A 26,767-nucleotide genomic window follows, 5' to 3' on the forward strand; every position below is an offset into this window, starting at 1 on the left:
TAAATAAAAATTTCCATCAGTATTTTATAGAAATATTTGGGATAAAGAGAGAATTTTATAGAAAAGGGAGAGAAATTTATTAATTCATAGAAATAGATGAAGAAAAATTAAATTTACTGAGATTTGTCAATACAGGGAGGAGAAATCCCCAATATTTCCATATAAAAAGGGAGGAAAATCCCATTTAAGGGGTCTGCAATGGGGGGATGGAAGAATCCGCACCCAAAATCCCCAATAAACCCCGAAATTCCCCAAATAAACCCAAAAATTCCAAAATAAATTCCAAAATCCCCAAATAAACCCCAGGATCCCAAAATACACTTAAAGAATCCCCAAAATAAACCCCTAAATACCAAAATAAACCCAATTAATCCCAAAATAAACCCCCAAATCACCCTAAAATAACCCCAAAAATCCAAAACAAACCCCAGAAATCCCCCAAAAAAACCCAAAATTCCCCAAAATCGCCCCAAAGGCTCTTTTGGGGTTTTGGGGTTTTTCCTGCCGGGATTTTTAATTTTATTTTTATTTTTGAATTTCTGCTATTTGCATCCTGATTTTTTTTCCCGATTTTCCTTCATTTCTGGAGCCGCTCTGCTCGGAATAACCTGCCCGGGAATTCCTGGGGAAAAATTCCCAAATTCACCCCGGAAAATTCGGGATTGGGGCGGAATTTCCCCGTTTGGGGGCAAAAAACCCGATGAATTAATCAATTGAATTATTCATTTTTATATTAACTCATATAAAATCAATGACAAATGGGGGAAATGGAAGTCTGGTTTCAATTTTTGTCACTTCTGAGTTCATTGTTTTGGTCACTTTTGGGTTAATTTTTATAAGTTTTGGCTTCATTTTGGTCACTTTTCACTTCAGTTTTGGTCACTTTGGCCTTCAATTTTCATCAAATTTGGGTCAATTTTCGGTCAATCTGGATTAAATTTTTTTATCACTTTTGGGTCAATTTTTGGTCAATCTGGATTAAATTTTTTGATCACTTTTGGGTCAATTTTTGGTCAATCTGGATTAAATTTTTTGAATCATTTTTGGGTTAATTTTTTGGTCAATCTGGATTAAATTTTTTGAATCATTTTTGGGTTAATTTTCAGTCAATCTGGATTAAATTTTTGATCACTTTTGGGTCAATTTTTGGTCAATCTGGATTAAATTTTTTGATCACTTTTGGATCACTTTTCGGTCAATCTGGATTAAATTTTCGGTTGGTTTTGGGTTAATTGTTAAAATCAGTTCCGGTTTAAATTTTTGGTAATTTTGGGTTCATTTTTGGCCATTTTGGGTTCATTTTTGGCCATTTCGGGTTCATTTTTGGCCATTTCCGGGTCGATTTCTCCTCCCGCTCCTCCTTTTCCTTCCCTTGGCCAAAATTCCATCCTCGCGACTCCAAAAATGGGGGAAAACCCAAAAAGGAGCAAAGCCGAGCAATTCCTTTTAGCTTTTCCTCCCCCGGGCGGCTTTTTTGGGGATTTTGGTGGAAAATCGGGAATAGCCACAGAATTCCGGGCGGATTCCCCAAAATATTTGAATTTTCCGCCACAGCGCTCCGGGAGCGGCGGAAATTTGGGATTTTCCCGGAATTCGGAGCTGGATCCTCGCAGAATTTTGGGATTCAGCTTCTCCAGATCCCAAAAAATCCCAAATTTTCCTTTTTATCCCTCCCAAATCCACGGATTCTTCCTCCTCCCTTTAATCCAAAGGGGGAAAAAGTGAATTTTGGGCAGGAAAAATCAAAATAATCCCTAAATTCATCCATTGATTTCCTTTTTTTGGGTGTTTTTTAACCAATCCTTCCTCCCGCTGCCGATTTGGGAATTTTTGGGGTTTTTTCCCTTCACATTTTCCCCAGAAAAAAAAAAAAAATCGAATTTCCGACCCCAATTCTTGGAAATTTCCAGCCCCAATCCTCTCCCAAGGAGGGAATGATCCCGGCCAGGAGATTTTAATCGATCTTTTCATTTCTTAATTGATCTTTTTAATTTCTAATTTGCATTTTGGGAAGAGCCGCGGATTTTGGGGAGGAAAATCCTGATCCGGGCCAAGCTGAGTGCTGGGAAAAATGAAATTCAGGAGAGGAAGAAAAGACAAAAATTGGAATTTTTAGGGTTGCGACAGTGCCTGGAGTGAAGAGGGGAAAATGAACTAAAATTAATTTAAATTAATTGGAATGAATTGAAATGGATTGGGATGGATTGGATTGGAAGGAATAAAAAATAAATTAAAATAATTTAAATGACTTTCAACGGATTGGAATGGATGGAAAATGGATTGAAATGAATTGAAATGAATGAAAATTAATTTGAAATAATTTAAATGAATTTCAATTGATTGGAAAGGATTGAAAATGGATTTCAATTAATTGAAATGAAAATTGATTAGAAATAATTTAAATAACTTTCAATGGATTGGAATGGATGGAAAATGGATTGAAATGAATGGAAATTAATTTAGAATGATTTCAATGGATGGAAAATGGATGGGAATGGATTGAAAAGAATGAAAATGAATTTAGAATCATTTCAATGGATGGGAATGGATTGAAATGAATGAAAATGAATTTAGAATCATTTCAATGGATGGGAATTAATTGAAATTAATGAAAATGAATTTAGAATCATTTCAATGGATGGGAATGGATTGAAAAGAATGAAAATGAATTTAGAATAATTTCAATGGATGGGAATGGATTGAAATGAATGAAAATGAATTTAGAATCATTTCAATGGATGGAAAATGGATTTAAATTAATTGAAAAGAATGCAAATGAGCTGGGATGGATTTTAATGGGCCCAAACGAGCCCAGCTCCGCTCATCCCGGCAGAAAATCGGGATTTGCGCCCGTTTCCCTCCCGGGTTCGCATTTTCCACCCCAAATTCGGCCGCGGTGACGTCACTGGCGGTGACGTCACGGGGTTACCCTTGACCTTGACATCAGCGGGGGGAGGGGCCGGGTTTGGATCGGGTTTGGATCGGGTTTGGATCGGGTTTGGATCGGGTTTGGATCGGGTTTGGATCGGGTTTAGATCGGGTTTGGGTCGGGTTTGGATCGGGTTTGGATCGGGTTTAGATCGGGTTTAGATCGGGTTTGGATCGGGTTTGGGTCGGGTTTGGATCGGGTTTGGATCGGGTTTGGCCGGGTTTGGATCGGGTTTGGATCGGGTTTAGATCGGGTTTGGGTCGGGTTTGGATCGGGTTTAGATCGGGTTTGGGTCGGGTTTAGATCGGGTTTGGATCGGGTTTAGATCGGGTTTGGATCGGGTTTGGGTCGGGTTTGGGTCGGGTTTGGGCCGGGTTTGGATCGGGTTTGGATCGGGTTTAGATCGGGTTTGGATCGGGTTTGGATCGGGTTTAGATCGGGTTTGGATCGGGTTTGGATTGGGTTTAGATCGGGTTTGGGTCGGGTTTGGATCGGGTTTAGATCGGGTTTAGATCGGGTTTGGGTCGGGTTTGGATCGGGTTTAGATCGGGTTTAGATCGGGTTTGGGTCGGGTTTGGATTGGGTTTAGATCGGGTTTAGATCGGGTTTGGATCGGGTTTGGATCGGGTTTGGATCGGGTTTGGATCGGGTTTAGATCGGGTTTGGGTCGGGTTTGGATCGGGTTTAGATCGGGTTTGGGTCGGGTTTGGATCGGGTTTGGATCGGGTTTGGATCGGGTTTGGATCGGGTTTGGATCGGGTTTGGATCGGGTTTGGGTCGGGTTTGGATCGGGTTTAGATCGGGTTTAGATCGGGTTTAGATCGGGTTTGGATCGGGTTTGGGTCGGGTTTGGGTCGGGTTTGGATCGGGTTTGGATCGTGTTTGGATCGGGTTTAGATCGGGTTTGGATTGGGTTTGGATCGGGTTTGGGCCGGGTTTGGATCGGGTTTGGATCGGGTTTGGGTCGGGTTTAGATCGGGTTTGGATCGGGTTTAGATCGGGTTTGGATCGGGTTTGGATCGGGTTTGGATCGGGTTTAGATCGGGTTTAGATCGGGTTTGGATCGGGTTTGGATCGGGTTTGGGTCGGGTTTGGATCGGGTTTGGATCGGGTTTGGATCGGGTTTAGATCGGGTTTAGATCGGGTTTGGGCCGGGTTTGGATCGGGTTTAGGTCGGGTTTAGATCGGGTTTGGATTGGGTTTGGATCGGGTTTGGGCCGGGTTTGGGTCGGGTTTGGATTGGGTTTGGATCGGGTTTGGATCGGGTTTGGATCGGGTTTGGATCGGGTTTGGATCGGGTTTGGGCCGGGTTTGGATCGGGTTTAGATCGGGTTTGGATCGGGTTTAGGTCGGGTTTGGATCGGGTTTAGATCGGGTTTGGATCGGGTTTGGATCGGGTTTGGGTCGGGTTTAGATCGGGTTTGGATCGGGTTTAGATCGGGTTTGGATCGGGTTTAGATCGGGTTTGGATCGTGTTTGGATCGGGTTTAGATCGGGTTTGGATCGGGTTTGGGCCGGGTTTGGATCGGGTTTAGATCGGGTTTAGATCGGGTTTGGATCGGGTTTACATTGGGTTTGGCCCGGGTTTAAGCCGGGTTTGGCCGGGTTTAGATCGGGTTTAAGCCGGGTTTGGCCGGGCCGGGCAGGAAATTGCCGTTCCCGGCCCGGCTCGGTTCGGCTCAGCCCAGCTCGGCTCAGTTTGGCTCGGTTCGGCCCGGCTCGGTTCGGCTCAGCTCAGCTCGGCTCAGTTTGGCTCGGTTCGGCCCGGCTCGGTTCGGCTCAGCTCAGCTCGGCTCAGCTCAGCTCCGCTCGGCTCGGTTCAGCTCGGCTCAGTTTGGCTCGGTTCGGCCCGGCTCGGTTCAGCCCGGTTCAGCTCGGCTCAGCTCGGCTCGGCTCGGCCCGGCTCAGTTTGGCTCGGTTCGGCTCAGCTCGGCTCGGTTCAGTTTGGCTCGGCCCGGCTCAGTTTGGCTCAGTTTGGCTCGGTTCAGCTCGGTTCGGCTCAGCTCAGCTCGGCTCAGCTCGGCCCGGCTCGGTTCGGCTCGGCCCGGCTCGGTTCGGCTCGGCCCGGCTCGGTTCAGCCCGGTTCAGCCCGGTTCAGCTCGGCTCGGTTTGGCTCGGTTTGGCCCGGTTCAGCTCGGTTCGGCCGCCTTTGTCCCTCCCGCTTTGTTCCCTTCTCTTTTGGGCCATTTCTCGGCGTTGCATTTTTCCTCCTTTTCCCTTTTTTCCCATTTTCCTCCATTTCCCCATTTCCCCTTTTTTTCCTCCTATTTTTCCCTTTTCCCTTTTCCCACCCGCCGGTTTTTTCTCCCCCATTATTTCATTTTTTCCCCCATTTTCCCTTTTTTCCTCCTATTTTTCCCTTTTCCCTTTTCCCACCCGCCGGTTTTTTCTCCCCCATTATTTCATTTTTTCCCCCATTTTCCCTTTTTTCCTCCTATTTTTCCCTTTTCCCTTTTCCCACCCGCCGGTTTTTTCTCTCCCCCATTATTTCGTTTTTTCCCCATTTCCCCTTTTTTTCCTCCTATTTTTCCCTTTTCCCACCCGCCGGTTTTTTCTCCCCCCATTATTTAGTTTTTTCCCCATTTTCCCTTTTTTCCTCCTATTTTTCCCTTTTCCCACCCGCCGCTTTTTTCTCCCCCCATTATTTCGTTTTTTCCCCATTTTCCCTTTTTTCCTCCTATTTTTCCCTTTTCCCACCCGCCGGTTTTTTCTCCCCCATTATTTCATTTTTTCCCCCATTTTCCCTTTTTTCCTCCTATTTTTCCCTTTTCCCGCCATTCCCACCCGCCGCTTTTTTCTCCCCCCATTATTTCGGTTTTTTCCCCATTTTCCCTTTTTTTCCCCTTGTTCCCTTTTCCCACCCGCCGGTTTTTTCTCCCCCATTATTTCGTTTTTTCCCCATTTTCCCTTTTTTTCCCCTTGTTCCCTTTTCCCCGCATTTTTCCCTTTTTCCTCATATTTTTTCCTTTTATTTTCCCTTTCTTCTCCCTTTCCTTTTTTCCTATTTTCCCTTCATTTTTCCTTTTCCCCTTTCCTTATCCCCCTCCCACCCCGACATTTCCCGGTTTATTTTTTTTCCCAAAATCCATTTTTTTAAGGCTCAAATCCCGCCCAGGATCGGGAATTTCTCTCCAGGTGAGCGCAGCTCCCGTTTTCCCAATCCCACAAAAACTTGACCTTGAAAGACCAAAAAAAAAAACCACAAAAGAAAATAAAAGAAAAAATTAAAAAAAAAAAGGGGGAAATAAAAATGAAAATTAAAAAAAAAGGGAAAAAATTATTAAGTAACAAAAAAAATTAAAAAGAAAATTAAAAGGGGAGAAAAAGAAGGGGAAAAAATGATTTTTTATTATTTTTGGGATCTTCCAGAGGCTTTGCCAAGGAATTTTTCCCGAGGCGTCTCCTGCGGTTTTTTTATTTTCCCTCCTTGGCTGCTCCGCCTCAAAGTGGGGAAAAAATGAAATTTTTTTTCTGGATATTTGGGAATTGCAGCCGGGAATTGGCGGCTCGGAGCCGCTTCCAGAAATTCCCTTTTTTACTCCTTCTTTCCGAGAAAATCCGGGTTAAATTCGCTTTTTTGGGGGGTAAATCCGGGTTAAATTCGCTCTTTTTTGGGCTAAATCCAGGCTAAATTCGCTTTTTGGGGGCATAAATCCGGGCTAAATTCACTCTTTTTTGGGCTAAATCCGGGCTAAATTCACTTTTTTGGGGGATAAATCCGGGCTAAATTCATTTTTTTGGGCTCCTCCAGTCGCGACTCGGGAACCCCCGCGGGATTTTCCAGGTTTTGGGGTTTTTTAGGAATTCCCGGGGGGAAAAAATAAAATTCTGCCCCAAAAGCGGCGCTGGAGTCAAACCCGACCCGGGTTTGGGGATTTCCCCTCCGGGGATTCTCCGCTCCAAAAAAAGGAGGGAAAATGGGAAAAAATGAGGAAATATTGGGAAAAAAAATGAGAAAAATTTGGGGGAAAAAAAGGGGAAAAATTGGGAAAAAAAAGGAGGAAAAATTGGGGCAAATAAAGGTATTTTCCAGGAGTTTTCCCATTTGGGACCCGAACCGAAACCCACAGAAAATTCCTTTTTTCCCCATTGAATTTTGTTTAATTTTATCTGTGGGGCTCAATCCCAGGTCCCGACTTTCCGTGGAATTTGATTTTATTTTTGGGGGCCGATCCCGTTTTTCCGGCTTTTCCACTGACTTTTATTCTATTTTTGCGGCCAATCCCATTTCCCGATTTTCTGTGGGATTTTATTTTATTTTATTTTATTTTATTTTATTTTTATTTTATTTTTATTTTTATTTTATTTTATTTTAGGGCTCCATCCCATTTCTGTGCCATTTGCCCGAACCTCTCCATTTCTTCCCCAAATCCTCGATTTTTAAATTGATTTTCTCCCAAATCCTCCTGGTTTTTTTTGCTCTCTCCACAATTCCCGATGGATTTGGGCTGAGATAAAAACTGGGATTTGTTTTTCCAACCCAAATCCCTCTCCATTCCCTTTTCCCCTCCCGAAGGTTTCTCCCTGCCAGGAAAATTTGGATTATTTTGGCCTGGGGAGGGTTAAATTTCATTTTTTTGGGAAGAAAACTCCAAGTGGGGTCGAGTCCTTCCCTGAACCAGAAAATTCAGGATATTTCCATCCATTCATCCCTTTTTTAATTAGCGAAATTGGGAGTATTTCCATCCACTTACCCCGTGTTTAATTCGCGATCTTTTAATTAAATTATTCCATTTTTTAATTCCCGAGATTCGGGATATTTCCATCCATTGATCCCGGTTTTAATTCGAATTTCTGACAATAGAAATCCCCCTCCGGGCCGAGCCGAGCGCTGGGAAAAAATTGAATTTACGGGGGGAAAAACCCCAAAAAATGGGATTTTGCAGCGCGGGGGCGAGAAGGGGGAAAAGGCAGGAGAGAAAAAGCTGGAAAAGGGAAAAAGGCGGGAATTGTCGGGAAATCGGGAATGTTTTGGCGCGGGAACGCTCATTTGCATGCGGCGCCGACCCGAGCCAGTGACCTTGACCTGCCCGCCGCCGCTTTTTACGATTCCGCTTTTTTCCTCCTCCTTGGGAATTTCCGGCCTTTTTCCCCCAAAAATCAGGGCAGATCCAAAAGGAATTGTCTCTACAAAGAGGTTTTGCCCCAAAATCGGGGGTTTCCGCAGTGGGGAAAAGTGAATTCGAATTTATTTGAGATTTATTTTAAATTGATTTCAACTTTATTTTAAATTTATTTTAGAAGTATTTTTAATTTCATTAAAATTTATTTCAAATTTATTTAAAATTTATTTTAAAAGTATTTTTATTTTCATTAAAATTTATTTTAAATTTATTTTAAATTTATTTTAAATTTATTTCAAATTTATTTCCCATTTATTTCCCATTTATTTTCCATTTATTTTCCATTTATTTCCCATTTGTTTCCCATTTATTTCCCATTTATTCTAAACTTATTTCAAATTTATTTTCAATTTCTTCTCCATTTATTTTCACCTTATATTTTTATTTGTTTCTAAATTTATTACTTTAAGTTTTAATTAATTTTTTGCCTGTTTTCTTGGGGGTGTTTTGGTTTCTTTCTTTCTTTCTTTCTTTCTTTCTTTCTTTCTTTCTTTCTTCCTTCCTTCCTTCCTTTCTTTCTTCCTTCCTTTCTTTCTTTCTTTTTATTTTATTTAAAAAATGTAATTCCAAAGCTGAGGGATTTTTTCCAAGCGATTTAAGTGGGAATTGGGACTTTTTTCTTTCTTTTTTTCTTTTTTTAGGGAAGACGTCCCGGGGGTTTTTTAAGTAATTTTTTCGAGCATTCCCTGAGCAGGAAAATGGGATTTTAATGGGAAAAAATCCCGCTGGAAAGGCGGGAGCGCCGCTGAGGGGGTTTTAGGTTGGTTTTTATTTCCATTTCTGGTTTTATTTCTCTTTTTATTTCTGGGTCGGATCCGCTCCGAGAGCTCCAGGCCACGCTTGGGATATTCCGGGGTTTTTCCCAGCTTGGAAAACCGGGAAAAATGGGGAAAACAGGAAAAAAACCCCACAAAAAATCCCCAAATAAATCGCTTTTCTCACTCCGAGCCGCCCCCGCTGCACCCCGCAGCGCCTCCCCCAAAAATGCGATTTTTAATTGAATTTTTGACCGCAAAATTGTCAATAATCAGGAGGGGGAAAATCCCCAAAAGCGGGATTTTGGGGCAGAAATTCCCTTTTCCAGCAGGGAACGGAGCCTCGGGGCAGGAATTTTTGGGCGTAGGGGAAGAATTGTTATTTTTTCCCAAAAAAAAGCGAAAAAAAGGAGCGAAAAAAGCCAATCCTGGCGGCTCCGCGGGGATTTGATGAAATCCTTAAAAAATCATCCGGCAGCTTTTTATTCCCGCCTGGAGGGGGAAAAATTCCTTGGCAGGGCTTGAAAAAACGTCCAAAAAAGGGGAAAAATAAAAAGATAATTGGGAAAAAAATCCCAAAATAAGGAAAAAAACCTGTGAAAAATATGGAGAAAAATAAAAGAAAGAAGAAATCCCCTCCAAAAATGAATAAATCCGATAAAATAAGGGGAAAAAACCCCAAAAAAAAGGGAATTTTTGGCGTTGCGATGGAATTTTTCTGGCTCGGGTTTTGTGCGCGAGGGGCGGGCGGAGCTTCCCAGGCTGGAAAAATGCTGGAAAAAAGCGGAAATTCGGGTTTTTCCACCTTCCTCCGAGCGAGAGGCGCCCGAGGAGCCGCACCTGAGCCATTTGGGGGCGTTTGGGTGGTTTTAATTATTATTATTTGGGGGTTTGGGTTTTTTGGGTTTTTTTTGGGTTTTGGAGCCTCCAGGAGAGGGAAAAGAATTGAATTTATTTTGGGGGAAATGCCTGAAATGGAGCCGGGGAGGGAAATGGGAACTGGGGCTGAGGAATTTGGGGAGGAAAACGCGAAATTTCAGCCGGGGGGAGAGGGAAAAAGCAAAATAAAAGTGGGAAAAGAGAAAAAAAAAATATTAAAAATGGCCAAAAAGGGGAATTCCGCCCCAAAGGCGCCGCGGGTCCCGCGCTCCGCTCCGAGCTTCTCCGCCAGCATTTCTTTCCCATTCCAGGGTTTATTTTTATTTCCCGTCCCAGGATTTATTTTTGGGGGTTTTTGAGTTTATTTCACGCTGGAAGGAGCCGCTATCGATTTTTTTTTATTATTATTTTTTTTCCCCTTCGTTTTCCTCGGGAGAAGGGGAAGGGCGGGAAGGAGAAATAAATGGAATAAATAAAAATAAATTGAATTCTATCCCCTCTGCGCCGCTTCCAGGGGGAGGAAAAAATGGGAATTTTGGGGTGTTCCCCGGGAAAAAATGGGGAGAAAATAATATTTGAAGATTTGGGGGATAAAGGAAGGGAAAGGGAACAATAAAAGCGGTGGATTTTCCCCAAAAAAAAAAAGAAATTTGGAGAGGCCGGGAAGAGGCTGGATCCTCCCCAGAGCCGCTGAGGCCGCGAAAATGAGCAGAAAAATGGAAATAATGATCCAAAAATCGTGAAATAATGGTTAAAATTGTCAAAAAATTACCAAAGATCAATAAAATCATGATAAAAAACCGACCAAAAGTGATATTAAATGGCCCAGAAATTACAAGAAAGGATGAAACAGCGATAAAATGATTAAAGGTGGCAAAAAATGGCAAAGCAATGGTAAAAATAAACAAAAAAATTATAAAAAAGGATAAAATGATGATGAAAAAGGGTCGAAAAGTATATTAAATGGCCCAAAAATGGTAAGAAGTCATAAAACAAATATGATAATTATTTTCAAATGATAAAACAATGATAAAAATGAAGGAATAAATGCACAATTTGATAAAGCAATGATAAAAATATCGATGGGAAACGACGGAGGAACGACAGAAAACGACGGAAATGCGATGAGAAATGACCAGGAAAATCTTCGAAAAGGCCAAAAATGGTTAAAAATGAATTTAGAAAGCGAAGAACGAGCCCAAAAAAAAGTCGGGAGCGGCTCCCCCGGCCCGTCACGGTCGGGACACAAAACCCGATTTATTAATCAAGGAGGTGACTAATTAATTGATTAATGAGCGGAGCCCGCGCCAGCGCCGCTCCCCTCCCCGGCAGGAGCGGTCTGGGGGTGAAAACCCCGAATATTCCCGGCTAAAAAATGGGAATTTGGGGTTCCGGCAGCGCGGGAGTGGCTGAGAATCGTCGGGAAATGGAATTAAATCCCGAAGGGTTTGGGGGTTTTAATGATTGGCTTTGTGTGCGGGGGGGAAGGAGGGAAAAGGAGGAAAAAAGGGGAAAGGGAGGGAAAAGGGAAAAGGAGGGAAAAGGAGGGAAAAGGGAGGAAAAAAGGGAAAAGGGAGGGAAAAGGGAAAAGGGAGGAAAAAGGGAAAAGGGAGGAAAAAGGGAAAAGGGAGGAAAAAGGGAAAAGGGAGGAAAAAGGGAAAAGGGAGGAAAAAGGGAAAAGGGAGGAAAAAGGGATGGAAAAGGAGGGAAAAGGGAAAAGGGAGGGAAAAAGGGAAAAGGGAGGAAAAAAGGGGAAGGGGAGGAAAAAAGGGAAAAGGGGAGGAAAAAGGATGGAAAAGGAGGGAAAAGGGAAAAGGGAGGGAAAAGGGATGGAAAAGGAGGGGAAAGGAGGAAGAAAGGAGGGAAAAGGAGGAAAAAAGGAAGGGAAAAGAGAAATGGAGCATAAAAAGAGGGAAAAGGGAGGAATAAAGGAGAGAAAGGGAGAGAGAAGGGAGGAAAAAAGGAGGGAAAGGGGAGGATAAAGGGGGGGATAAATGGAGGAAAAAAGGTGATAAAAAGGAGGAAAAAGACGGGAAAAAGGGGAGAAAAGGGGACGAAGGAAGGAGGCAAAGGGGAGGAAGAAAGGAGGGGGAAAATCAGGGAAAAGGAGGAAAAAAATTAGGAAAAAAGGAGGAAAAAAGGGAAGAGAACGGGAGGAACTCGGCGCTGTTTTGTCTGGGCTGGGGAGGGGAGGGGACGGGGAGGGGACACGGGGGGGGAGGGGACACCGGGGGGGGGGGGAGGGGACACCGGGGGGGGAGGGGACACCGGGGGGGGAGGGGACACCGGGGGGGGGAGGGGACACCGGGGGGGGGACACGGGGGGGGAGGGGACACCGGGGGGGGGGGAGGGGACGGGGAGGGGACACCGGGGGGGGGACGGGGGGGGGAGGGGATACCGGGGGGGGGAGGGGACACCGGGGGACCCGCGCGGGCCCCACGTGACGGCGGCGCCGGGGCCGCGCCTTTTAACGGCGCTCCATGGCCGGGGCCGCGCAGCGCCCGGCGCCGCCGCTCCGGGGCCGCTCTGCCCCGGGTCCGCCCGGTTCCGCCCGGTTCCGCCCGGTTCCGCCCGGTTCCGCCCGGTTCCGCCCGCTCCGGGGCCGCTGCAGCCCGCTCTGCCTCCCTTCCCCCCCGGTTCTCCCGGTTTCCCCGGTTCCCCCGGTCCTCCCGGTGTCCCCCCGGTGTCCCCTGCTACCCGCGCTACCCCCGCTTCTCTCTCGGTTCCTCCGGTTCTCCCCCGCTCCCCCCGGTCCCCCCGGTGTCTCCCGGTTCTCCCTCACTTCCCCCGGTTCCCCCCGGTCCCCTCGCTGTCCCCGGCTTCCCTCTCCATCTCCCCGGTGTTCCCCGGTCCCCTGGGTGTCCCCCGCTTCCCTCTCGATCCTCCCGGTTCCCCCGGTCCCCCTGCTTAGCCCGGTCCCCTCGGTGTCCCCGGCTTCCCTCTCGGTTCTCCCGGTCCTTCCCCTTCGGTTCTCCCGGTGTCGCCCGTTTCCCCCTCGGTTCTCCCGGTCATTCCCCCTCGGTTCTCCCAGTGTCGCCCGTTTCCCCGTCGGTTGTCCCGGTCCTTCCCTCCCGGTTCTCCCCGCTCCCCCCGGTGTCCCCCGCTTCCCCCTCGGTTCTCCCGGTCCTTCCCTCCCGGTTCTGCCGGTTCTCCCCCGCTTCCCCCGGTGTCCCCCGCTTCCCTCTCGGTTCTCCCGGTTCTCCCCTCTCGGTTGTCCCGGTTCTTCCCCCTCGGTTGTCCCGGTTCTCCCCCGCTCCCCCCGGTGTTCCCCGCTTCCCTCTCGGTTGTCCCGGTTCTCCCCTCTCGGTTGTCCCGGTTCTCCCCCCTCGGTTCTCCCGGTCCTTCCCTCCCGGTTCTCCCCGCTCCCCCCGGTGCCCCGGTAGCCCCGGCAGCCGCCCGGTGGCCGGGGCCGGCCGTGGGGCAGGATGGGCGAGCCCAACCTGCTGAACCCGAGCTTCGTGGGGCCGCTGCTCAACATCCACACGGGCGACGCTTTCTACTTCCCCAACTTCCGCGCGTCGGGCGCGCAGCTCCCGGCGCTGCCCTCGCTGCCCGCGTACCCGCGGCGGGACAACTTCGGCTCGCTGCCCGCCTGGGGCCCCGCGGAGCCCTGCGGGCCCTACGCGCAGCCCTGCCTGCCCTTCGGCCGCGCCTGCGAGCTCGCCCGCGCCGACGGCGACAAGTGCTGCTACCGGGACGGCGACAAGGGCCGCGAGCCCGCCCGGGACGCGCCGCTCCCGGAGCCGCTGCCCGCGGGCAACCCGGGCGGGCTCGGGGGCAGCGTGGGCAGCGTGGGCAACCTGGGCAGCGTGGGCAACCTGGGCAGCGTGGGCAACCTGGGCAGCGTGGGCAACCTGGGCAGCGGCTTCGGCAAGTTCGAGTTCCCCGCGGCCGAGGGCGGCGCGGCGGAGGCGCCGGGCTGCCCGGGCCTGGAGGCGGACTCGGGCTCCGCGCTGCTCGCCCCGGGCGCCAAAGGCGACGCGCCGGGGCTCGTGTCGCCGCTGAGCGCCGGTGGAGGCGGTGAGAGAGCGGGGAGATTCGGGTTTGGGGGGTTTTGGGGGGGTTTTGGGGGGTTTTTTGGGGTTTTGGGGGTTTTCTTGGGGTTTTCTTGGTGCGTGGTGGAAGGGCTTCCTCGGGAATTCAGGGGCTCGTGTCGCCGCTGAGCGCCGGTGGAGGCGGTGAGAGAGCGGGGAGACTCGGGTTTGGGGGTTTTGGGGATTTTGGGGGGTTTGTGGTTTTTTTGGGGTTTTCTTGGTGCGTGGTGGAAGGGCTTCCCCGGGAATTCAGGGGATCTGTCGCCGCTGAACGCCGGTGGATGCGGTGAGAGAGCGGGGAGACTCGGGTTTGGGGGTTTTTGGGGGTTTTCTTGGGGTTTTTGGGGATTTTTGGGGTTTTTTTTGGGGTTTTCTTGGTGGATGGTGGAAGGGCTTCCTCGGGAATTCAGGGGAGCTGGCGGGGCTGGTGTCGCCGCTGAGCGCCGGTGGAGGCGGTGAGAGAGCGGGGAGATTCGGGTTTGGGGGGTTTTGGGGGGTTTTGGGGGGTTTTTGGGGGGTTTTTGGGGGGTTTTTTGGGGTTTTCTTGGTGCGTGGTGGAAGGGCTTCCTCGGGAATTCAGGGGCTCGTGTCGCCGCTGAGCGCCGGTGGAGGCGGTGAGAGAGCGGGGAGACTCGGGCTTGGGGGGTTTTGGGGGGTTTTTGGGGGTTTTTGGGGTTTTTTTGGGGTTTTCTTGGGGTTTTCTTGGTGGATGGTGGAAGGGCTTCCTCGGGAATTCAGGGGAGCTGGCGGGGCTGGTGTCGCCCCTGAACGCGGGCGGAGGGGGTAAGAGAGCGGGAAGCCCGAATTTGGGGGGGTTTTGGGGTTTTTTTGGGTTTTCTGGGGTTTTCTTGGTGCGTGGTAGAAGGGCTTTCCTCAGGAATTCAGGGGATCTGTCGCCCCTGAACGCGGGCGGAGGCGGTGAGAGAGCGGGGAGCCCCGAATTTGGGGGATTTGTGGGGTTTTTGGGTTTTTTGGGGTTTTCTTGGTGCGTGGTGGAAGCGGTTCCTCGGGAATTCAGGGGAGCTGGCGGGGCTGAACGCGGGCGGAGGCGGTGAGAGAGCGAGGAGCCCCGAATTTGGGGGGTTTGGTTTTTTTGTTTTTTTTGGGGGGGTTTTCTGGGTTTTTTGGGGAGATTTTCTGGGGTTTTCTTGGTGCGTGGTGGAAGGGCTTCCTCGGGAATTCAGGGGATCTGTCGCCCCTGAACGCGGGCGGAGGGGGTAAGAGAGCGGGGAGCCCCGAATTTGGGGGTTTTGGGGGTTTTTTTGGGTTTTCTGGGGTTTTCTTGGTGTGTGGTAGAAGGGCTTTCCTCAGGAATTCAGGGGATCTGTCGCCCCTGAACGCGGGCGGAGGCGGTGAGAGAGCGGGGAGCCCCGAATTTGGGGGGGTTTTGGGGGTTTTGGGGTTTTTTTGGGTTTTCTGGGGTTTTCTTGGTGCGTGGTAGAAGGGCTTTCCTCGAGAATTCAGGGGATCTGTCGCCCCTGAACGCGGGCGGAGGCGGTGAGAGAGCGAGGAGCCCCGAATTTGGGGGATTTGGGGGGTTTTTTGGGTTTTTTGGGGTTTTCTTGGTGCGTGGTGGAAGCGGTTCCTCGGGAATTCAGGGGAGCTGCCGGGGCTGGTGTCGCCCCTGAACGCGGGCGGAGGGGGTAAGAGAAAGGGACACGCCGAATTTTGGGGGATTTATGGGGTTTTATGTTTTTTTGGGGCGGGGTTGGGGTTTTATGGGATTTTTAGGTTTTTTTGGGGAGGTTTTAGAGGGTTTTTGGTGGGTGCTGGAAGGGCTTTCCCCCGGGAATTCAGGGGATCTGACGCCCCTGAACGCCGGCGGAGGCGGTGAGAGAACGGGGCACCCCGAATTTGGGGGATTTACGGGGTTTTGGGGGTTTTATGGTTTTTTGGGGGTTTTTGGGGGTTTTCTTGGTGGATGGTGGAAGCGCTTCCTCGGGAATTCAGGGGACGCGGCGGGGCGGCTGCCGCCCCCGGCCGGCGGAGGAGGTGAGAGAATAGGAATTTTTTGGATTTGGGTTTGTTTTGATGGGGTTTTTTGGAGGTTTCATGTGGTTTTTGGTGTCTCTTTGGGGTTTTTTGGGGTTTTAGAAGGTTTCCTCGGTGGCTGGTGGAAGGGTTTTCCCCGGGAATTGAGGGGGTCCGGCGGGGCTGGTGCCGCCCCTGAGCGCCGGCGCAGGTGCCAAGGGAGTTCCTTCGATGGATTTTGGGGTTTTTTGGGGTTTTTTGGGTTTTTTTGGTGGGTTTGGGGGTTTTAGAGGGATTTGTGGCAGGAATTAGAGGGATTTGGAAAGGTTTTCCCCGGCAATGAGGGGACGTGGCGGGGCTGGTGCCGCCCCTGAGCGCGGGGACAGGAGGCGGCGAGAGAATGAATTTCGGGGTTTTGGGGTTTTTGGAGGGTTTTGGCTTTTTTGGGTTTGTTTTTTTTTTGGGGGGGGCGGGTATGGGGGTTTTAGGAGGGTTTTTTGGTGCGTATTAGTGGGATTTGGGAAGGGTTTTCCCCTGGGAATGAGGGGAACGTGGCAGGGCTGGGGTCACCCCTGAAGGCGGCGAGCGGGGATGGATTTTGGGGTGCTTTGGGGCTTTTGAGAGGTTTTTGGGGTTTTTTAGGGGATTTAGAGGGGATTTTTTGGGTGGGTGCTGGAAGGATTTCCCTGGGGAAAAGGAAACGCAGCGGGGCGGGGGTCGCCCCTGAACGTGGGGGGGAGGGGGTACGAGAATGGGGTTTTGGGGCGGTTTTGGGGTTTTTGGGGTGGATTTCGGCTTTTTTTTGTGTGGTTTTGGGATTTTTAGGGTTTGTGATGGGTATTGAAGGGCTTTTGGAAGGGTTTTCCCTGGGAATTTGGGGTTCGCTGGGGTTGGGGTCGCCCCTGAACTCTCCTCTCGCCCAGGTGAGACCCCAGGAATGGGATTTGGGTTATTTTGGGGGTTTTTAGGAATTTTTGAGGATTTTTGGGGAGTGTTTGAAGGGTTCTCCCTGGGGATGAAGGGCACGGAGCGGGGTAGGGACTGGAAATGTTTTATTTTGGGGTTTCTGTTTTTTTTTGGGGTGGTTTTGGGGTAGAGGAGTTTTGGGGTTTTTGGAAGGAATTTTTCGGGTGAGTCCCTGGGAATAAAGGGGACGCGGCGGGGTTGGGGTCACCCCTGAACCTTGGCAGTGGGGTCAAGTTCTGAAAATGGGATTTTTGGGGGGTTTTGGAGGTTTTTTGGGGCGTTTGGAAGGGATTTTTGGTGGCGTTTGGAAAGATTTCCCCGGGGAATTTGGGGTTTTGTGGGGTCGGCGTCGCCCCTGAACGCGCAGAGAGGGGCTCAGGTCCTAAAAAAGGAGGATTTGGGTTTTTGGGCGATTTTGGGGGGTTTCAAAGGGTTTTCCCCGGAAATTTGGGGCTCCGAGGGGTTGGTGGCACCCCTGAACCGTGACAGCGAAGGTCAGGGTCTAAAAAAAGGGGGTTTGGGGTTTTTGGAGGGGTTTTGGGGTTTCTGGGAGGGTTTTGGCTTTTTTTGGAATGGTTTTGGAGATTTTTGAGGGTATTTTTGGGTATTTCGGAGGAGTTTTGGGGTGTTTTGGAAGCGTTTTGGGGTATTATATAGGGTTTGGGGTATTTTATAGGGTATGGGATATATTGGAAGGGTTTTGGGGTATTTTATAGGGTTTGGGGTATTTTATAGGGTATGGGATATATTGGAAGGGTTTTGGGGTATTTTATAGGGCTTGGGGTATTTTATAAGGTTTGGGATGTTTTTGGAAGGGTTTGGGGATATTTAATGGAGTTTGGGATGTTTCAGAAGGGTTTTGGGGTATTTTATCGGGTTTGGGATGTTTTGGAAGGATTTTGGGGTATTTTATCGGGTTTGGGATGTTTTGGAAGGATTTTGGGGTATTTTATCGGGTTTGGGATGTTTCGGAAGGGTTTTGGGGTATTTTATCGGGTTTGGGATATTTCGGAAGGATTTTGGGGATAGTTAATAGAGTTTGGGATGTTTTGGGAGGATTTTGGGGTATTTTATCGGGTTTGGGATGTTTCGGAAGGATTTTGGGGATATTTAATAGAGTTTGGGATGTTTCGGAAGGGTTTTGGGGATATTTAATAGAGTTTGGGATGTTTTGGAAGGGTTTTGGGGTATTTTATCGGGTTTGGGATGTTTCGGAAGGATTTTGGGGTACTTTATCGGGTTTGGGATGTTTTGGAAGGATTTTGGGGTACTTTATCGGGTTTGGGATGTTTTGGAAGGATTTTGGGGTATTTTATCGGGTTTTGGATGTTTTGGAAGGGTTTTGGGGTATTTTATCGGGTTTGGGATGTTTCAGAAGGATTTTGGGGTACTTTATCGGGTTTAGGATGTTTCAGAAGGATTTTGGGGTATTTTATCGGGTTTAGGATGTTTCAGGAGGGTTTTCCCAGGGGATTTGGGGTTCGCTGGGGCTGCTGTCACCCCTGAACCCTGGCAGCGGTTACAAGGTCCTAAAAAAACGGGATTTTGGGTTTTTTGGGGAAATCCGGGGTTCAGCGGGGTTGCTGTCACCCCTGAACCCTGGCAGCGGTTACAAGGTCCTAAAAAAACGGGATTTTGGGTTTTTTTGGGAAATCCGGGGTTCAGCGGGGTTGGTGTCACCCCTGAACCGCGGCAGCGAAAGGAGATTTTGGGGTTTTTCTTTGTTTTTGGGGTGTTCTGGAGGGGTTTGGATGGATTTTCCGGGGGGCTCCCGGGGAGTTGGCATGGCGATTTTGGGGTTATTTGGGGGTTTTTTGGTACATTTGGGGTTCCCTGGGCGCCGATGTGGGGTCGGGCCGCTAGGGGTAGCAGCGAAATCCCGAATGTTTTATGGGGTGCCGCCGCTTTTAAGAGAAAAAGCCATAAACACGGAAATATCCCATAAAAAATCCGGGAAGCGGCGGCGGCGACGCGGAAAAATGGGGAAAACGGGAAAAGAATAAAAAATAAAACAACCCCGGGAAGCGTTTTTTGGAGTCACGGGGATGGGAAAAGGGGGAAAATTGGGGAATCCCAAAAAAAAAACAACCCGGGGCGGGTTTGGGGTCACGGGAGGGGGGTGGGAAAATGGGAAAAAAGAGAAAATCCTTAAAAAATCCCAAAAATCCAAACCCTCCGAGCTGGGATCTGGGGTCAGCCCCGGATTTTGGGTTTTTTTCCCATTTTTTGGGAGAGAATCCCAAATTCCCCGCGGCCCCAAAGCTTTGGGGAGTGCGAGGTCACGGGGAAAGGGGGATTTAGGGGGGAAAAAAGGGAAATTGGATTTTTGGGGTGAGGTTTTTAGGGGGAAAAAATGGGAAAAGGCTTTTTTTTTTTTTTTTTTTTTTTTGAGGAAAAGGGAAAATGGGAATTTTGGGGCGTATTTTATTGAAAAGGGGCATTTCGGGGAGGTTTTTTTCAGGGAAAAATGAGGAAAAGGCATTTCGGGGAGGTTTTTTTAGGGGATAAAAGCGGAAAAGGGCATTTTGGGAAGCATTTTATGGAAAGGGGCATTTCGGGGAGGTTTTTTTAGGGGAAATAAGGAGAAAAAGGCATTTTGAGGATGCATTTTTAGGGGATAAAAGTGGAAAAGGGGCATTTCGGGAAGGATTTTTTAGGGAAAAACGAGAAAAAGGCATTTCGAGGAGGTTTTTTAGGGGATAAAAGTGGAAAAGGGAATTTCGGGGAACATTTTATGGAAAAGGGGCATTTCGGGGAGGTTTTTTTAGGGGATAAGAGTGGAAATTAGCATTTCGGGGCGGTTTTTATGGAAAAGGAAAATTTCGGGGAGGATTTTTAGGGGATAAAAGTGGAAAAGGGCATTTCGGGTCGGTTTTAATGCAAAAGGGGATTTCGGGGAGGTTTTTTTCCACAGAAAAAGGGGCAAGGGCGCTGTGGGGCTGCTTTTTCCAGGGAATAAAGGGGAATAAAGGGGATTTCGGGTCGGTTTTAATGCAAAAGGGGATTTCGGGGAGGTTTTTCCGGGGAATAAAGGGGAAAAGGGGATTTCAGGGCGGTTTTTCCAGGGAATAAAGGGGAAAAGGGGATTTCAGGGCGGTTTTTCCAGGAATTAAGGGGAATAAAGGGGATTTGGGGCGGTTTTTATACAAAAGGGAATTTCGGGTCGGTTTTTCCGGGGAATAGAGGGGAATAAAGGGGATTTCGGGGCGGTTTTTCCGGGAATAGAGGGCATTTCGGGGCGGTTTTTCGGGGAATAAAGCGGATTTCGGGTCGGTTTTTCGGGGAATTAAGGGGAATAAAGCGGATTTCGGGCGGTTTTTCGGGGAATAAAGGGGAATAGAGGGGATTTCGGGTGGTTTTTCCTGGAATAAAGGGGAATAGAGGGGATTTCGGGTGGTTTTTTGGGGAATAAAGCGGATTTGGGGTCGGTTTTTCGGGGAATAAAGGGGAATAGAGGGATTTCAGGTCGGTTTTTCGGGGAATAAAGGGGAATAGAGGGATTTTGGGTCGGTTTTCCGGGGAATTAAGGGGAATAAGGGGATTTCTGGTCGGTTTTTCAGGGAATTAAGGGGAATAAAGGGGATTTGGGTCAGTTTTTCCGGGAATAGAGGGATTTGGGGTTGGTTTTTCGGGGAATTAAGGGGAATAGAGGGATTTTGGGTCGGTTTTTTGGGGAATAAAGCGGATTTGGGGTCGGTTTTTCGGGGAATAAAGGGGAATAGAGGGATTTCAGGTCGGTTTTTCGGGGAATAAAGGGGAATAGAGGGGATTTGGGTCGGTTTTTCGGGGAATTAAGGGGAATAAAGGGCATTTCGGGGCGGATTTTCGGGGAATAACGGGATTTTGGGTCGGTTTTTCGGGGAATAAAGCGATTTTCGTGGCGGATTTTTGGGGAATAAAGGGATTTTCGGGGCGCTGAGGTGCCGGCGGGCCCCGCAGGCGGCCCGTGGTTCCCGGGGCACGCGCGGGCGCGGAAGAAGCGCAAGCCCTACTCCAAGGTGCAGCTGGCCGAGCTGGAGGGAGAGTTCCTGGCCAACGAGTTCATCACCCGGCAGCGGCGGCGCGAGCTCTCGGACCGCCTGAACCTCAGCGACCAGCAGGTGAAGATCTGGTTCCAGAACCGCCGCATGAAGAAGAAACGACTCCTCCTCCGCGAGCAGGCGCTCTCCTTCTTCTGAGAAACCCAAACCATCGCCGCTCCGGGCGGGATCGGCGACAGGATAAAGGGGAAAGGAGGAAAAATGAAATATTCCCGCCCGGAGACTCTGAGCGCGGCCCCGCGCGGTGAGGTCGGGGGTAAAGGGAATTAAGGAGGGGAAAAAATAATAATAAATTAGAAATAGGGGAAAGCGAGCGGAGGAAAAGCAGAAATTGTTGTAAATATTCCGGCGGTGGGAAGGAAAAATTCCACCGAGGCGGCGGAGGAGGAAGGGGAGCTCAGGTAGGAGCCCGCGGGAATTCACGGATTTCTCCCCAAAATCCGTCCCGGGATTCGGGGACCGGCGCGGGGAAAAGGCAGCGGAAATTCGGAATTTCGGGGGGGAAATCGTGTCCTAAATGATCTGGAATTTGGGTGGGAAAATGGGAATTTTTGCGGGTGGAATGAAGGGATTTGCGGGGAAAATTGGAAACATCGAGGTGGAATCCTAAATGATCGATAATTTGGGTGGAAAATGGGAATTTTTGCGGGTGGAATGAAGGGATTTGCAGGGAAAATTGGAAACATCGAGGTGGAATCCTAAATGATCGATAATTTGGGTGGAAAATGGGAATTTTTGCGGGTGGAATGAAGGGATTTGCGGGGAAAATTGGAAACATCGAGGTGGAATCCTAAATGATTGATAATTTGGGTGGAAAATGGGAATTGATTTCAGTTGGAATTTGGAATTTTTTTTGGGGGGGGGGGAAAATTGACGTGGTGCCCGAAAGGATTGGTAATTTGAGTGGAAAATGGGAATTTTTGGGGATGGAATGTGGGATTTGGGGAGAAAATGGGAAAAATCGAGGTGGTGATTTAAATGATCGGTAATTTGGGTGGAAAATGGGAAATTTTGGGGGTGGAATGAAGGGATTTGGGGAAAATCGAGACAAAGCCCGTCTGGAAATTGGATTTCTTGCTGGAATCGGCTCTGGTCAGGGCAGAAAAAAAAGAATTTTTCCTCTTTTTGGAGATTTTCCTTCCCTCTCTCCACGATTTTCCAGCGTTTATTTGAAATGTCCCAAAATTCCATCTTCCCTCTTCCCAAAAATCTTTTTTTTTGTTTAATTTATTTTTTCCCGTGGCAGGGATGCGGTTTTGGGGTGAAAACGCTGGAAATTGGGCAGGAAAATCAAATCCCATTTTCCAGCAGTTAATCCCCAAATCCTGTCAGAACTCGGGACATTCCCGGGCGCTTTTTTCCTCCCACCAAACCGATTAAAATCCCCCAAAATGGGAGAAAATTCCTTTCATTGTCAGGAAATCCAAGCCAGCCGCGCACCCGCTCCAAACCCACGGCTTTTGGTGGAAATTTGGGTTTTTTCCTCCCGAAAAATCCCGATTTGGGGCCTTTTCAGGCACCAGGAATGGGATTTTCCCATTTTTTCTCCTCAGTTTTGGCGATTCCCGGTTGGAGTTGGCGCTCGAGGCACTTTTGGGATTTTCGGGATGTGGGGAAGGAGCTTCTCCTGCGATTTCGGGGGAACAAAGGGCGGGGAAACGGAGAAATGTCCGGGGAAAATGGGATTTTTCGGCGGGGGAGGTGGATTTTGGGGCTAATTCCATGGAAAATCGGGATTTTCCCACGCGCCGCCTTCGCCGCGTTCACGGTCACGGCCGCGCCGCTTTTATGGGCGAATCCCAGAAAAAAAACCGGGAAAATCCCAAAAAACTCGGGCTGGAAGGAGCTTTTCCCACTTTTCCTGCGCCCTTTTTCCTCCGCGCTCCATCCCGGGCGTCTCCTCCTCCTTTTCTCCTTTTCTCCTTTTCTCCTTTTCTCCTTTTCTCACCCATTTTGTCCCGTTTTCCCCCATTTTACCCCACTAGCTTTTTTTTTTTTTCCTTATTTTTTCATGTTTTTCCCGACATTTCCCTTTTCTTTTGTCTAATTTCCCCCCCCAATTTTCCTCCTTTTTTCCCTTTATCCTCCTTTTATTCCTCCTTTCCCCCCTTTTTTCCCCAAATTTTTCCTCTTTTTTTCCCCTTTCCCCACCTTCTCACTTCATTTCTATTTTTCCCATTCCCACCCCAATTATTCCCATTTTTATCCCTTCCCGAGTTTTTTTGGCCAGGAAAAAAAAATGGCCCAAAACCCCAATTTTGGGGTCAGGAACCCCCTTTTCCAATTTTTCAAAATTTTCACCTTTTCTCTCTTATTTATCCCTTTTTTCCCATTTTTCCCATTTTTCCCCCTTTTCCCCTCTCCCTCTCCGCGCCGCCTCGGGGCCGTGCAATAAATTCCCAAAACGCCTCAAAATCCCCATTTTTGGGTGGTTTCGCTCCAGCCCCGCCACGTGCAATGGGAAAATTCAATTTTTGGGGGGAATTTTGGGGTTCCGGGTGCTCCCTGAGGAGATTTTGGGGCCGTTTCGCGTCCTGGGGTGAGGAAATCATCGAAAACCCCAAATTTTGGTGAATTTTGGGTCCAAAACCCCTCCTGGCGCGGGGGCGGGAGGATGAGACTTCGGAATTTTGTGGGATTTACCCCAAAAATCCCAAACGGAGCCGCGGCCTTCTGGGAAATCCAAATAAAATGAAATAAAACGAGAATAAAACGGAAATAAATGGAGAATAAAGGGAGAATTTAATAGAAAACTGGAAATAAAAGGAAAATCGAAGCGAAAAGTGAGACTGAAATGAGAATAAAGTGAAAAAAAATGGAAAGGAAGTGGGAATGAAATTTAAAAATGGAACGGAAATGGGAATGAAATGGAAATATGGAAATTAGAGGAAAATTAAATGGAAAAAAACCGGAAATTAAATGGGAAATTGAGAATGAAATTGAAAAATGGGAACAAAATGGAAAGAAAATGAGCGTAAAATGGAAATATGAATATGGAAGGGAAATGACATTTTTCAAAAGGTCATAAATTGGAAAAAATAAAAAATAAAATTCTTCTCGACCCTCCCCTCCGCGAAAAATGCCCGAAAATGCCCGAAAATGCCCGAAAATGTCCGAAAATGCCCGAAAATGCCCGAAAATGGGAATTCGTGGCCGGTTCGGGCCCGCGGCAATGAACGGAGGAGTTCCCGCGGTTATGAATTAACGAATTAATGAATTCGCGCGGTAATTAGCGCGGTAATTGGCGGGAAATCCGCGGCCTCTATGCAAGGTCTGTACAAAGTTTCGGCTGCTGGCTGTAATTAACGGGGAAGTAATTAATGAGTGGATTAATTAATGAATGTGCTGATGTCATTTCTGAGGAGAATAAAGAAACTCAGCCCAAAGCTGCGCCGTGCTAATTTCTTGCTGCTATTATTATTATTATTTTATTTTAATTTATTTTAAATTTTGTTTATGTTTCTTTTGTCATTTTAATGTTATTTTCATTTTTAAAAAATTTATTTATTTTCGTTTCGTAGTTCTATTTTCTGTTTCTATTTCTATTATTACTTTATTGCTAACTTATTACTTATTTTCATTATTATTGTTATTATTATTCGTGATTAAAATGACAAATCGCGCTTGAAATCCATCAAAAACGAGAGAAAAATCAAAACTTTGGCTTTTTTTTTTTTTTTTTTTACTTTTTGAGGGTGAAAATAATTTTTAAATGTACCAAAGAGAAATGTGCAGAGAAATTCAAAATATCGAGAGAAAAACTGGGGCAAAATCCCGGGAAAACAAAAATTCTGGGAGATAAAAAGCTGGAAATTTTTTTTTTTTTTGGGAACGACCTGGAATGAGAGGCTCGTTTTGGGAATTTGGGATCCTTTTGTCCACGGGCCCAGCCTGAAACCTCCCCAAAAATTTGAGAATAATTTGAATTTTCGGACAACGAATTCCAGCGGGAAACCCGCATGGAGGAGCGGAAGAAATGAGGAAAAAACGGGGGGAAAAAATCGGGAAAATATCGGGAAAAAATCGCTTTTTTTTTTTTCCTGGCTGGCTGGGCCGCGAGGGGCCCCGGCGGGGTTTTAATTGGCGGGGATTAATTAATGAACGAAGGAACGAAGGAGTCTCGTTGAGGGGAGATGGATGAAGGCGCGGCCGCGGAAACGAATGAGGAGAAAAACCCGAAATGAAAGGGGGAAACCCGAGATAAAAGATAAAAACTCAAAATGAATGAGAAAAATCCGAAATAAAAGATAAAAACTCAAAATTAATGAGAAAAATCCGAAATAAAAGATAAAAACTCAAAATGAATGAGAGAAATCCGAAATGAATGAGAAAAATCCGAAATAAAAGATAAAAACTCAAAATGAATGAGAAAAATCCGAAATGAAAGAGAAAAACCCGAAATAAAAGATAAAAACTCAAAATGAATGAGAAAAATCCGAAATGAAAGAGAAAAACCCGAACTAATTTTCCCATTTTTATTCCCTTTCCCCTTTTCCCCGTTTTTTATTCCCTCTTTTTCCCTTTTTTCCCCTTTTTCTCCCCATTTCTTTTTGGGATCCTGGAAGGACCCGGGCGGTGCTTTTGGGGTCCTGAGGGACCCAAACCCCAAATCCTCGAATTCTGAAAGCCCCAAATCCCCAACCCCAATCCCCAAATTCTCAAACCCCAAACGCCAAAATCCCAAAACCTCAAACCCCAAATCCCAAATCCCCAACCCCAATCCCCAAATTCTCAAACCCCAAACGCCAACCCCCAAATCCCCAAATCCCAAACCCCCAAATCCCAAACCCCCAACCCCAATCCCCAAATTCTCAAACTCCAAACGCCGAAAACCCAAAACCCCAAACCCCAAATCCTCGAATTCTGAAAGTCCCAAATCCCCAACCCCAATTCCCAAATTCTCAAACCCCAAACGCCAACCCCCAAATCCCCAAATCCCAAACCCCCAAATCCCAAATCTCCAACCCCAATCCCCAAATTCTCAAACCCCAAACCTCCAAACCCCAAATCCTCGAATTCTGAAAGCCCCAAACCCCCAACCCCAATCCCCAAATTCTCAAACCCCAAACGCCAACACCCAAATCCCCAAATCCCAAATCCCCAAATCCCAAACCCAATCCCCAAATTCTCAAACCCCAAACGCCAAAATCCCAAAACCCCAAACCCCAAATCCTCGAATTCTGAAAGCCCCAAATCCCAAACCCCCAAATCCCAAACCCCCAACCCCAATCCCCAAATTCTCAAACCCCAAACCTCCAAACCCCAAAACCCCAAACCCCAAAACCCCCAAACCCTAATCCCAAACCCCCAAATTCCCAATTCCCAAAACCCCAGACACCAAACCCCAAATTCTCAAACCCCAAACCCCAAATTCTTAATTCCCAAACCTCCAAACCCCCAAATTCCCAAATTATCCAACCCCCAAATCCCCCAAACCCCAAATCCCAAATCGCAGCCCTCAAACCCCCAAACTCCAAATCCCCGAACCCCAAATCCCCAAATTCTCCAACCCCAAATCCCCAAATCCCCCAACCCCCAAATCCCCAAATCCCAACCCTAAAACCCCCAAAATCCAAATCCCCCCAGACCCCAAATCCCCAAATCCCAAACCCCAAATCCCCAAATTCTCAAACCCCAAATCCCAAACCCTAATCCCAAATCTCTAAATCCCCAAACCCCGAATTCTCAAATCCCAAATCCCAAACCCTAATCCCAAATCTCTAAATCCCCAAACCCCAAATCCCCAAATCCCAACCCTAAAACCCCCAAACTCCAAATCCCCCCAAACTCCAAATCCCCAAATCCCAAACCCCAAATCCCCAAATCCCAAACCCCAAATCCCCAAATTCTCAAACCCCAAATCCCAAACCCTAATCCCAAATCCCCAAATCCCCAAATCCCCAAATCCCCAAATTCCCCAACCCCCAAATCCCCAAATCTCAAACCCCAAACCCCCAAATCCCCAAATCCCAAATCCCCAAATCCCAAACCCCCAAATCCCCAAATCCCCAAATCCCAAACCCCAAACCCCAAACCCCCAAATCCCCAAATCCCCAAATCCCCAAATTCC

At 48.0% G+C, this 26,767-nt stretch overlaps 1 protein-coding gene across 1 annotated transcript; it reads left to right on the top strand.

Moving 5' to 3' along the window:
• The first annotated feature begins 13,111 nt into the window (after positions 1 to 13,111).
• On the top strand, positions 13,112 to 20,835 carry HOXC12 (homeobox C12). Its single transcript, XM_077788577.1, has 3 exons — positions 13,112 to 13,477; positions 13,562 to 13,706; positions 20,597 to 20,835. Exons 1-3 carry the CDS (start codon positions 13,112 to 13,114, stop codon positions 20,833 to 20,835), a joined length of 750 nt encoding a protein of 249 aa, XP_077644703.1.
• Positions 20,836 to 26,767: the final 5,932 nt, after the last annotated feature.

This window comes from Lonchura striata, chromosome 27 (genome assembly GCF_046129695.1).
Source record: "Lonchura striata isolate bLonStr1 chromosome 27, bLonStr1.mat, whole genome shotgun sequence".
Taxonomy (NCBI): domain Eukaryota; kingdom Metazoa; phylum Chordata; class Aves; order Passeriformes; family Estrildidae; genus Lonchura; species Lonchura striata.